This window comes from Equus quagga, chromosome 8 (genome assembly GCF_021613505.1).
Source record: "Equus quagga isolate Etosha38 chromosome 8, UCLA_HA_Equagga_1.0, whole genome shotgun sequence".
In the NCBI taxonomy this organism is placed as follows: Eukaryota; Metazoa; Chordata; class Mammalia; order Perissodactyla; family Equidae; genus Equus; species Equus quagga.
In genome coordinates this window covers 61,753,859-61,767,176 of record NC_060274.1, presented here as the reverse complement: position 1 = coordinate 61,767,176, position 13,318 = coordinate 61,753,859, and the positions used below count along the sequence as shown (strand labels likewise).

General features: G+C 38.2%; 1 protein-coding gene across 4 annotated transcripts in view; it reads left to right on the top strand.

Moving 5' to 3' along the window:
• Positions 1-13,318, top strand: part of HEPACAM2 (HEPACAM family member 2) — a 36,045-nt gene that overhangs the window by 3,963 nt on the left and 18,764 nt on the right. For 2 of the 4 annotated variants that reach the window (XM_046670218.1, XM_046670219.1), the window contains exons 2-3: positions 1,136-1,489; positions 4,869-5,153. In XM_046670218.1, coding sequence (XP_046526174.1) covers positions 1,136-1,489; positions 4,869-5,153 — 639 coding nt within the window. The remainder of the gene's footprint in view (positions 1-1,135; positions 1,490-4,868; positions 5,154-13,318) is intronic. The other 2 variants (XM_046670220.1, XM_046670221.1) reach the window with 1 other exon arrangement.

Genomic DNA, 13,318 nt, shown 5'->3' with positions numbered 1-13,318 from the left:
CTTAAGTTAGTAATAATGGGTACTTAAACAACTAATTTTTATTTATTGCTTACCAGGAACTTGTCAGGATCTTCCTGTTGTCATTGAAAGGAACGGAAATGCATGTTGTTTTGTAAAGATAACACATATACTAAGAGGAATCTTTTCCTGTACTGGTCCCCCATCCAAATGCCCAGTGTCCCTCTAAATCTACGACTTCAAGAGCTTCACTCCCTTCTGTCAGCCTCTGCTTCACATATCTCAGACATCACTAGTTTAAAGGCCTCGGTTTACTCTATCTTCTTTTCTCTCTCTTATGATTTCCTTGCAGAAACCGCTACTCCTTTTCTGCAGTTCACTTTATCTCCTCTACAGCAGCTAGAGTGCACCTTAAAAAATAAATATTTATATCCCTCCTCTACCCATAGAACACCAGTTGCATCCCTATCTCACTCAAAGTAAAATTGCCAAAGTGTTTGCCATAACTCTAAGACACTGTCTGATCCGGCCCTGGCCACCTTGCCTCACCACGCTCCTCCTCCATTCTGCTCCATCTTGCTGTTCCTCAAACACGCCAACCAGATTCCTGCTTCTGGGCAGGAATGACTGATCATGACTGATAATGGTTTAATGCCATTTTCTTTGGAATATTTGCATTGGACAAGGCTTTTGCTAAAGGGGAAAACTTCCAATAATAGACTAGTAAGCCATTTCAGAAGACTTTGGAGGAAGATTCTTGGGAGGAAGTATCCCCACAGTGTTTCTCAAATCACATAGTTTGATTAGGAATATGATATGACTCAGACATTAGTGCAGCCACAACTTCAAACGCTTTTAAAGGTTTCACTGGACTTTAGAACTAATAATCTTTCCCAGTTCTCTTTTTCTTTAACAGTCATAGATATTAACTTCTGCTTTTCCTTTTCATCTTGGCTTTAAAGAAGTCACGTAATCAACATAGTCTTTGGGTGGAGTTTTAAAATGCAGAAGGTTTCAGAGACAAATATTTACCTCTACAGGCAGACGGTACTAGAATAGTTAGTACCTAGAAGCCTCTCTTTGAAAAGGATTATCACCCGACCAGGTTCTCTCTGTATTGTCCCTTTAGATTGTGAAATGTGGCTCAGGGTCTTTATAGCTCTCCTTTCCTTTGTAGCAGGTGCTTGCTCAGGGCTGAAGGTGGCAGTGCCATCACACACCATCCATGGCATCAGGGGTCAAGCCCTCTACCTCCCTGTACACTACGGATTCCACACTCCGGCGTCGGACATCCAGATCATATGGCTGTTTGAGAGACCTCACACAATGCCCAAATACTTACTGGGCTCTGTGAACAAGTCTGTGGTTCCCGACTTGGAATACCAACACAAGTTCACCATGATGCCACCCAATGCATCTCTGCTCATCAATCCACTGCAGTTCACTGATGAAGGCAATTACATCGTGAAGGTCAACATTCAGGGAAATGGAACTCTATCAGCTAGTCAGAAGATACAAGTCACTGTTGACGGTGAGTCCACTACGAGTGACATGGGCAGCTGGGTAGCATGGTAGTTAGCAAAGCCTCAGGAGATTAGATTAACTGGCCTCTAGGTCCTGGCTCTGCAACTTTGGGAAAACTAATTAACCTTCAAAGCCTCAGTGTCTCATGGCAAAAATGACATTACCTACCTCATGAGGCTGTCTGAGGATTAAATAAGACATGCATGTAAAGGATATGCACAGTGCCCAGCTAAAGGTAATCAAGCAAGAAGTAGAATTTATCATTTATTTGCTTGCAAACTATCAGTATAAAGTTGCTGATACAATGAGATGGAGAAAATCTTATTTTCTTAGAATGCACCCTGGGAAGAGCCCTATTCTCATCGCTTGAAGATTTTTATTTTGGTACACTGTTTGGGGAAGGATGAGACTTGCTCAAGCACCAAACCTAAGGAACAATAGAAATTGCTGGAAATGTTCTCTGAGAGAGTGGGGTCAACTCACTTTCAGACATTTATTTTCCTTATTGAGATATGTAAGTGGCATACCTTAAATATACTATGCCCAAAGCCCAACTTCTGATTTTTCCCTCTAAACCTGTTTGTTTAACAATATTCCTCCATTTTAGTAAATACCAACTGCATTCCATCAATTGCTCAGGCCAAAACCTTGCAGTCATCATTGACCCCTCTTTCTCTCATGCACACATCCGGTGCACAAGTTAACCCTGTCAGCTTGACCTTCAAAATACAGACAGAGTTCAATCACTTCTCACCACCCGCACTCCTGCCCCACTCTACCCCGCCATCAGCTTGGCCTGGGCTATCCTAATAGCCTATCACCAGGCCTCCCTGCTTCTCCTCCTGCCTCCTCAGCTTAAAATCCTCCCATAGCTTTCCATCTTGTTCAGAATAAAGATCAAATTACTAACAATGGCCTACAAGGCCTCAAATGATCTCCCCAACATACCCAACACCTCTCTGACCCCATTTCCTATCTCTCTTCCCTTCACTCACTCTGTTCTGACCGCACTGGCCTCCTTGCTCTTCCTAGAACAAGCCAAACACCCTCACACCCCAGGACCTTTGTACTTGCTGTTCAGTCTACCTAGGTTGCTCTCCTAGATAACAGCATGGTTCTCTCACCTATTGCCTTTAGGTCTCAGCCAAAGTGTCACTTTATCTGTAAAAGCTTTCCTGACCACCTCATATAAAGTGTAACCTCAGTCCTCAAATACAGAGAGAGCCAGAGCAAGAGAGAGAGAGTTACTCTCTATCTTGAGTTCAACTTTATTATCTTCATAGCATTTATTTCCACCTGGACATTTTATATATTTGTATTTGCTTACTGTTTCTCTTCACCACCTAGAATACAAGGTCCGTGGGAGCAGGGACTTTGTGTTGTTTCCTGCTTTGTCCTCAGTGCCTGAAACCTGTTGCTAGCCATTAGTGTGTGCTCAGTAAACATCTGTGGAGTAAATGAGTGGAGACAAGAGAGACTGTGGGGGAGCAAATGTACGGGATGTAGAAGCAGATGCCTAGACAGCAAATTCGGGAAAAGAAAAGGGGAAAATTCTAAAGGAAATTTTCATGAAATGCTCCTGTGTAGTACTCTTCCCAAAACTTTTAATAGAACATCCATTCCATGTTAATGTGCAGTAAAATTGGATCTGTTTAGGGAAATGCAACCAAAAAGCCTTAATAGGAGTTTAGGGCCTGCCCAAAAAAAGTCTTCTTAGGAACCTTCCACATCAATCAGAGTTACACTGTTTTAGGCAAGTGTATGCTCACAATACCAATGTCTGTTCTAATGATTGGTTCTCCCTGTGCGAGACCATCAACATGCTACCCATGTGATTTATCCCATACCATAAATATTTCCACACACACACATATTTGAAACATGAGCTTTTTCTACATGATAAATATATATAACTCATTTTTGTTTTAAAATCATAACAATTTAAACAAAAGCTCTTCTGAATCCTTTGTTCTTACCAGGGAAGATAAAGGATTACATTGAGTGGACAAGTTGATTGCACCCATCTTGATAGGCTGGAAGCTTCAGAACTGCTCAGCTCCCCTGCAAGTTGCCTTTCAACTCCCTTTCTCCTTATCTTTCATTTTCTCCTGTCTTCTCTGGGCTGAGGGATTGGATCTGTTTGTGCCCTAATGAACATTTTCTGTATGGGAAAATGTAAGTATGAGTCAAGACTAATTTACCTAAGGAGATGTATCAATTCCAATTAAAAGCTTGATAGAAAATTAAAATCTAAATATTGAAGCCAATCATCTGTTGCCTAAATATCAGCCCATAGTCTCTGCATCCTGTAGTCATACGTGGAAGGAGATTATTAAATGCATATGTCTCCAAAATGCAGGAGAGAAACATTGCCAGATTTAAAGTCCTCTTCATTTTGTCACTAACTGCTCTGTAACTCTTGGAAAGTCACTGTGCTTTATCAAACAGAGTCACGAACATCAAGGATTAATGAAGGTTGCTGAAAATGGTTGTGGGTACTTATATAATTCCCACCCGTATCCAACAATCTTTGAGTTAAAATTCAGGGAGGAAATATTTACCCATTCTTGGAAAATTATTCATTTGACAAGTATATGTCCACTGTGTACCAGACTCAGGAAATAAAACTACTTCCTATGACTTGAGTTCCAACAGGAATTTCTATTGGATTTGTCTTTTATATCCCTAAAGTGATGTAATCCCAATAACACATTTTATCCTATTTTCAGATTCAGTCACTGTTGAAATGTAGGTTTTGCTTTGTTACAGTGATTAACATAACGTTGCAACACAAATGCAAAGCAATTAAAACATATAATTAGTTTGCTTACATAGAAGAAAAAGTAAATAGTACATATGTGATTCTCTCAAACTTTCCTTCAATCCCCCAAAAGCGTAATGTATATGAGGTTTTTATTTTACAGATGGTGGATAAAAATTTGGGTTCACCACTTCCATCCCAACCAGCTGTTCTTGGGACACCAGGACAAATCAAGAGAGGGGAACAACCATGTGAACTTTGCCTGTGAGAGTCCACCTTTATGGTGTTGGGAAAAGCACAAAGAACAGGAAAGAAGGAAGTTGGCGTTAATTGCAGTTTACCACCAACTGCATTATCTATAAAGTAAAGGTTCTCATTGGAAAATCCTTATCATATAAGTTCTAGAATTTAGTTATCTCTACTATAAATGATATTTTTATATTGTATCATTTTGCTTTTTCCATAACTTTTTTTACTCTCTTTAATTATTGCCTGAACTGTTGACACTTACAAAGTATAAAACTTTGGAATCACTTCCCCAGGATTTAACATTTGAAAGTCCTCACAGACATTTATTACAATTTGCTGGTGGCAGAAATCATTTCTATCTCTCTTGATATTGCAGACCCTGTCACGAAACCAGTGGTGCAAACTCAGCCTTCGTCTGGGGCTGTGGAGTATGTGGGGAACATGACCCTGACATGCATTGTGGAAGGGGGCACCCGACTGATTTACCAGTGGCTAAAAAATGGGAGGCCTGTCCACACCACCTCCACCAACTCCTTTTCTCCCCAAAACAACACCCTTCATATTGCTCCCGTGACCAAAGAAGACATTGGGAATTACAGTTGCCTGGTGAAGAACCCTGTCAGTAAGATGGAAAGTGACATCACTATGCCCATCATATACTGTAAGTTTTTAAAAACATATTCATGACTTTTCTTCTGGGAATTTCTCACAAAGGTAATCATAGAGAATATCAACATAAGACGTCATTTGGTTTTTGCCATTATTTTAGTGCAATACTAGTTGTAAGTACACTTCCTAGGCACTGTCTTGTCATGAAATATATTTATTTGCATAACCCTATTTCTTGAGGATCAAGTTGAGATACTGGCCAGGGGCCTTTCAGGAAACATTTTGTGACTTAGTTCATTGTGTGACCTTATTTCCAGTGGAAAGTAGAAACTTCAGTTTCAAGAACCAGAACCATGCAGAATGCACTAATTTATTCATCCCCAAGGAGGAAGAGTTGGTGATTGTAAACTGGGAGAGGGGTGTGCTCTCTAGCTGACCACAGGGAGAAAGAATGCTCCCAGGTCATGGGAAGTGCATGAGTAGTGCATTCCAGAGTATGACACTTCTCTCTCCCCATTTTCTCAGCTCCATTTTTAGAGGTAGGGTGCAGGGAGCATCATAGTTTAATTATTCTGCAGTAAGATATTCAGGTTCCCAGGGAACAGTAATTATTTCAGATTTGCATTTTCCTTGGTTCTTTTTTCTATTCTTGTTGCTACTGTTTAACCTCTTGTACAGAGTTAGGTTCATAAACTCTTCAGTTCATGTCATAATGTTATCACCAACCCAAACAAGATCCCTCTCTAGAGTGTATTTTTTGCCCAGTCCCCTATACTCCATAGAACCACCTCTAATATGTTTAATATTGCCTTCTAATTTCAGCTTCACACAGGGTTTCTCATCCTCCACACTAGTGACATTAGGAGCTGAACAGCTCCTTGTTGTGGGGGCTGACCTATGCATTATAGGATGTTTAACAGCATCCCTGGCCTCTACCCACTACATACCAATAGCAAGCCTCTTCCAGGTGTGACAACTAAAAATGTCTCTGGACATTGCTGTATGTTCCCTGGGAGGGAGGAGGCAAAATCACCCCTAGTTGAGAACCAGTGGTCTATTACACTGGGAAGTCTTATCAGTTACCGCGTAGCTTAGAGCATAGCTGCAACAGCAGCTTAACAAGAAAAGTGAGGCATAGCAAAGGAAACCTGCTCACCCCTGTGGCGTCAGGATGGAGGTTTCAGCTGGTTGAATCATAAAGGTAGAATTAAGCCTGATAAATTCAGAATTCAATGTCTCTGAGATGAACCAGTCCTTTCACTCAGAAACAGAACAAATTTTATTAAAAAGTGCCAAAGAAGGAATTTATAGTTTTCCATCAAGAAATACCAAAACACTACAGATTGCAAGCAAATTATATAAGATCTGTTACAATCATGAGTTATATTGTGTTTTGTGGTGTCATTATTTTTGTAACTGAAGTTTTAGTTGTATTTTTACAGTAGTTTTACCTGATCTTATATTTAGATAACATTGTGAAAAAGATCCTGTCTGCCTTAAAACATAGTTTGAGAATTAGATTCACAAAAAAAGTATGAATTGACTGTCTGTATTGACTGTCTAGCATTGAATTGGAGTAAAAAATTCAGATTTAATGTAGTCTGTTTATCGTATAGTCACATTCTTGATTGAATAAGGTTATTCTGACGTGAATTAAAACTTCCATTCAACTCCGAGTAGCACAAACCTAAACATTCATGTTACTTAAGCACAGTGAAGGAATATGAGCAAAGTGAATCAAATCTAGTGCCACGTACATACATCCTTACTTTATATTTTATTGTTTGGTCTAATTAATTTACATTCACATAGAAAAGGTACAAAATGGAAAACAAGATAATAAACCAGCCAGATATCACCTACTGAATATTAATCCCAAGGAACCATCACTCAATGTGGTGAGAGAGAACAGGAAATGACACTGTGTTGGAGCATCCTTGCTAACTGAAGAAAACCTGGTCACGTTTTGTCTTGGCCATGTGCTCTAGTTAATATCGTATCAATGGGAAGTGCCCTGAGTAGCACAGTGGTTATGACCCTGAGCAGTAAATTCAGACTGCCTAGGTGAAAGCCCTGGTGCTGCCGTTACCAGTGTGTGCAAGTGACTCCCCGTCTCTGTGCATCAGTGCCCACATCTCTTGATCTACACTGTCCCTGGAGAGAGAAGGATGGGGAGGATTAGGTGAAATTTTATGTATAAAGAAGTTAATGCCTGGCATATAGGAAGAACTCAATAATGTTAGCTCTTTTTCTTTTCCTTTCTTTTCCATTTTTTTTCCTTTGAGCCAAAACTATGGTGACATATTTGGCAACATGACAGGAAGAAGTTTGGAGTGCCTGGATAATCTAGGAGATACCTGCAAAGAAAAAATTGAAAGAATACCTTGAGAAGAACTCTTTTCTTCCCCAAACATTACCATTCTTTAATTTAACATACTTTTTCTACATGAAAATATTTTCTTTACATCAATTCTTTATTATAGCTATCTATTTATCTCTCCACCTATCTACCTATCTTTAAACTCTAGACATAGATTTAAATGAAAAGTTCCTGGGGAAGTTGTCTAAGCAATTATAGGCACAGAAAAATATCATTTGTATCTTTAATTACACTTTTGTTTTGCAATATAGTTTATTTTAATCTGGCAAAGTAAGAAGAAGATCTTTCTTTTAACATGTGCAAGTTCATGCCCCAATCTAATCATTATAACAGAATATGCTGATATATAGTGTGAAAAGTATAAAAATGGGGGAAAACTTCATAATCACAGCTGTTAATGTTAAATATTATGCTTCAAACTCTAAACCTTCTTTCCTTCCCTGTGTTATTTGAGAGAATTAAAATATCCCAATTTGAATAAATTCAGATTTCACAGAATGTGTCTTCTATTCACAGACTGAATTTTCTTCTTTACATTCTTTTAGACATAGTCTATGTAAATCTCACAGAGAAACATCTATCATGAGTGTAGACTAATGACAAATAGTAGCAAGAAAAACACTGAGAAAATTTACAAATCGTTCCATTTACGTATTGTAAACATGATTTAAGAAAGATTTTTATTTTCATTAAGTGATAATTGTGAATATAGTATTATTTATTTTCTTGATTGTTTTTACATTCAAATGCAAAAGGCTTCACTTGGTCAAAATCCCACTTTATTGATATTTATTCATTCACTCATTCATTCATTTATTCATTCAGTTTAATTTGATTAAAAAATCAAACATCATAGTCTTATTTGTGCTAAGCATTTATTACCTGTAGAAACATATATATAGAGAATGTATATAACATATAGATGCACAACCAAACTTGTTAATTTATTTATTTTTCTTGCTGCAATAGCCCTATTTTATTGTTTGTTTTTGTTTTCTTGGTTTGGGACTATAAGATTTAAATAAAATATATAATCTAAAGATTTGTCATTTATCCTTTCTGCTGGTGTGGCAGCAACATGTTTGCAATCTTTATCATTCCATGCAAACAGAATATATGCCTTGGTTGATGTTATTCCCAGTTTTCTTTCTTCATCTGGTTACACCCTTTTCTTCCTTCACAACGTCTTCTCCAAAAAGGCCCACCTGTCCCCACTTTGTCTCACCTCTTCAGTGTCACTAAGAGGTTCGCTCTGCTCCTGCAGGACCCCATGCATATTTTTCCTCGGGTACTCATTGCATTATATTTGTCTTGAGTCTCTTCTACTCATAAGTGCCCCACCCTAAATAGGAGCTCTGCCTTATTCATCTTTGTATCCCTAGGGCAATACTTGGCACAGATTAAGAACTCAATAGAGATTTCTTTTTTTTTTTTAAAGATTTTTTTTTTATTTTTTCCATTTTCTCCCCAAAGCCCCCCAGTACATAGTTGTATATTCTTCGTTGTGGGTTCTTCTAGTTGTGGCATGTGGGACGCTGCCTCAGCGTGGTCTGATGAGCTGTGCCATGTCCGCGCCCAGGATTCGAACCAACGAAGCACTGGGCCGCCTGCAGCGGAACGCGCGAACTTCACCACTCGGCCACGGGGCCAGCCCCTCAATAGAGATTTCTTGAACCTGATAAAATGGAATGGATTATCTTTCTTCATATCCCTTGCAGATTCTAGTTTTATTTCATGATGCTGTAGAAAGGCTAAATTCCCATTATAAGATAGCAGCTTCTTAGTTATAGTGCTTTGCTCCTGAGTGGTGTTTTTTTTTTCCATGACCTTTAGCAAAATTCCTCAATAATCTAGTAAATGTCATATTCCAATATTCCCCCATAGACATCCACATTGTAATTTAGAATCTCAACATGAGTCATCTATTCTGTTTTCTTAAGGCACTGTTTCTATAGCAATTGTTTTCATGAAAGCAAGAATTATTTTTTATTTTGGCAGAAAAAAACTGTAACAAAATCTGTCAAAATTGACCATATATTTAGGAGGTTATGATGTCATAATCTGGTATTGGCCTTAGTGGAATATAATGTCAAGCCAGTAATTCACTTGCAGTTCCACTTGCAGTTCATGAAATGTATATGCCTTCCAGCTCTAGTTGTAAATAATAACCTGGTAACCACTGCATTTTGTGTGCAACATATGGCACTGCTGCAGGGAAGTACTCGAAGTGATAAAAATTAAAGGAAAAAAAGGTCATTCACAGTAAATACTTACCATCTGCTCCCTAGCAGGGTGGCAAGCAGCATCATGATGGAAATTTAGGTACTGTTCCCGCCCAGCCATAAATTGTTAAAGAGAACAGATGATGATTTTACAAGTCATTTAGTAAACAGCCATTTTTGAGGCAAAGGGTTCATTTCTATTGGGAGTTCTCTGCCAAAGGCAAGAAACTGAACCATAATCCACAGTCAAAATAGAATCATCCTTCTGCTTTCATCTTCAAAGTCAGAGGCTATACTGGTTGAATCACTCCAATGTCTTTGATTGGATTGCCCGTTCCCATGAATAATGTACTAGGCTGCACCTCAAAGTAAAGGGATGGCCAGCCCGAAGTGCTAATGAAAAGGAAATAACATCCTAGTGTAGTAAGAGGAAAATAGATTGTAAGCAGTGTGTAGAGTGTGAAAGATGGATTGATAGATCTCTGTGTGTGTGCTAGAGAGAGAGAGAAGAAAGACTTGAAGATCATACACTGAAATATGGATATTCAGTCTCTGAGTGGTGAAATTACAAATGAGTTTTCTTTTCATCTCTGTGCTTCTCTGAATTTTAGGATTTTCTGCAATGAACATTTATTTCTTATGTAAGCAGATAAAATATGTTGCATTTTAAGAAATCATATCAGATGCAAGCAACTTAAACGCTTCAAGGTTTTAGGTTCCAAGAACTGGAAGAGACGCTTGTGTGGGGACTAGGGTAGTTGAGGGATTTGAGGCTAACTCTGAAGAGTGAGATATAGGATATAATTAAGACAGACAAAAAAACCAAAAAGACAGACAGAAGAGAAAAGATTATGCCAACCATGAAACCCAACAAATGGGGAAGTAGCAAAATCAAAATAAACGTGAGTGTAGGGAAGATACGCTAAGATAACCAGATTCCTTTCTTTAGAAGCATATTTTATTTTAAACTGGAATGATGTTATTAAATTAGATGATCAACATTATTTACCAGCCTTGACTCTAAATGACTGTGGGCTTCCTCTACAAATCGAACCCACTCTCCAAAATAGAAGAATTCCTACTTTTGAGAATAATTCATTATGTTGCACGGTCTTAAGGTAATTCCAAATGAGGAGTTCCCAAAAAAGTTTTGAGTAGTGTCAGCACACTTTGAAAGGGATATCACTCATTTTTATGTATGTTAAATTATCAGGCAGTTTGTTTTTATAGTCACATTCTGTAAACCCTGAAAACCAGTGGGAAGACCGAGACTGAATGGCTGTATTTTTATGACCACACTTCTCTTCTTTAGCAAGCCTGCCCTGTTCTGCCCTCGGAAAGGCTCCAACACTTAAGTTTTTGTGCACAGACTTGGATCTGTTGCTGTTCCAAAACTTGGTTGATTCCTCCCATTGGTTTCCTGCTATGTGAACCATAACCAGTGGCCATTGGTTGGTGGCCTTTGCTTCCCTAATGTACCGTCAACGCTGACAACTTTAAGGGACCCTGCTGCTACACTGGCCCTGAGGTAACAGCCACAGGAACCATGTCTACAACAACTCTGATTCCCTCACAATGCCTAGAACAGTATCATGCACACAGTGACATTTCCACATTGATTTTAAATAAGTGAAAACAACTTTTCACTCCCATTACACAACATACTATTTAGTGGAATTCAGAATAAAGGGTCTCATTTTATAGCACACAGTTCTGAAACAGTGGTTTTCCTCTGACACTGTATCACACCCTGAAATGAGAGAACACATGATAGGCTTCCAGTGCAGTCACAGGAAAGGGGCATTCATTTCTCTTCACTTTAATCCTCCATCTCTGTCCGGTTCCTGATTACTTCAAATTTGAAAGTACTAACTTCTATCTTTGCTTTGTGAAAGTAGGATCATTTCATATACATATTAATATAAATCTATAGCTTTCCTTCAGATGTCTCTGTGTCCTTAGGAAGCAAAAACACAGAGTGTAAAGTGTATATTCTCTTGTAGAAATTAGTACCATCAAGGTGATTCTGTCTCCTAGTGACCCTGTCCACAGCAGAGCTGAACCATGTCTGATCTTTTTGCTCCATCCTCTCCCCTTCTTTTGCTATATCAGACAATTCTCCATTGCTATTCATAGGGTTTTCACGGCCAATTTTTTCAGAAGTGAGTGGCCAGGTCCTTCTTCCTAGTCTGTCTTAGTCTGGAAGCTCTGCTGAAACCTGTCCACCAGGGGTGACCCTGTTAGTATTTGATATACTGGTGGCATAGTTTTCAGCATCACAGAAGCATGCATCTGCCACATTATGACAACCAACAGACAGGTAATGTGGTTCCCTGACTGGAAAATGAACCCAGGTCATAGTAGTGAGAGTGCCGAATCTTAACCACCAGACCACCAGGGCTGGCTGAGTGTTCCCTGGCTAAATATCATTTATTGTTTTGCATCTTAAGTTTCTGTTATATCTTATGAAATTTATTTCCCCAGTGGTAGATTGATCAGAAATGCTGACATAATAGAGAACCTCTGGAAATTTGCTGTTAGCTAGCTGGTATCCAGAATTGCTTTAGTGTGGCATGAAGAAAGAACTTTTGCAATCAGTCATCTAGTCAACATTTTTATAGTAAAGGTGGGAAAAGTGAGACTCAAAAAGTTTAAATGACTTCTGAAGAACGCTTAACTAATAATTGACAAAATCAAGATTTAACATAGTTATCCTACTCTCTGGTCACAACATTATATTTATCCACATAATGAGAGATGAATAGTTGGTCCTTTCTTTTGAAATCAAAACCTTTGGATTAGGTTATTACTGAGCAAGCCATCCATGGCCTTATCCAGTTTATGAATTCCTTGAGAGTAGGAACTGTGTCTTAACATATTTCTTATCTGTTGTGTACTAAATACGTTAACACTTACTATCTCTCAAACAAGTATTTATTGATTGATAACTTGACTGAGTACAGAACTAATATATAATTAGAAAATAATTTATTGTAAAATTAATAATAATGTTAGAAAACAAGAAATTATTCTGAGATAGAAATTTATATCACTTACACTTTTTTAGAGAGGTAATATGATTGATTAAGTGCATACATTTTAGAGTTTTAGCTTTGCTATTTAGTAGTATGTGACCCTGGGAGAATTAAATTTTTAAATATCTCTTCTTTCATCTTATATTGGGAATAATAATATCTACCTCATGTGATTACCTTAAAGATTAAATGTGGTTTTCTGCGTAAGTGCTTAAAGTGACTTCGGATGGCAAATATCCAATAAAAGTTGGTTATAATCAACTGGAAAATGAGCACAGTTGTGTCTAAACCTTAAAGTTTTTAGAATATAGACCAGGATTTAGACTGGATGAGAAAAACCTGTCTAGCTGAGGAATATTTTTATAATCTCTTGATTTTTCTCTGGAGAAAGCGATGGGAAATGTGTCTTCATCTGCAGGCAATCTGGTGCCATAGAAATAGCAAAATGCTACAGGAATATTGCAGGGTGAGGAAAAACAACATGGGATATCCATGATTAAGTAGTTTATTGATGATTTACAAATATTTGTTAATGACAACGAAGATGTATTTTTTCCAAATGAAATTCTAAGCTTAGCTT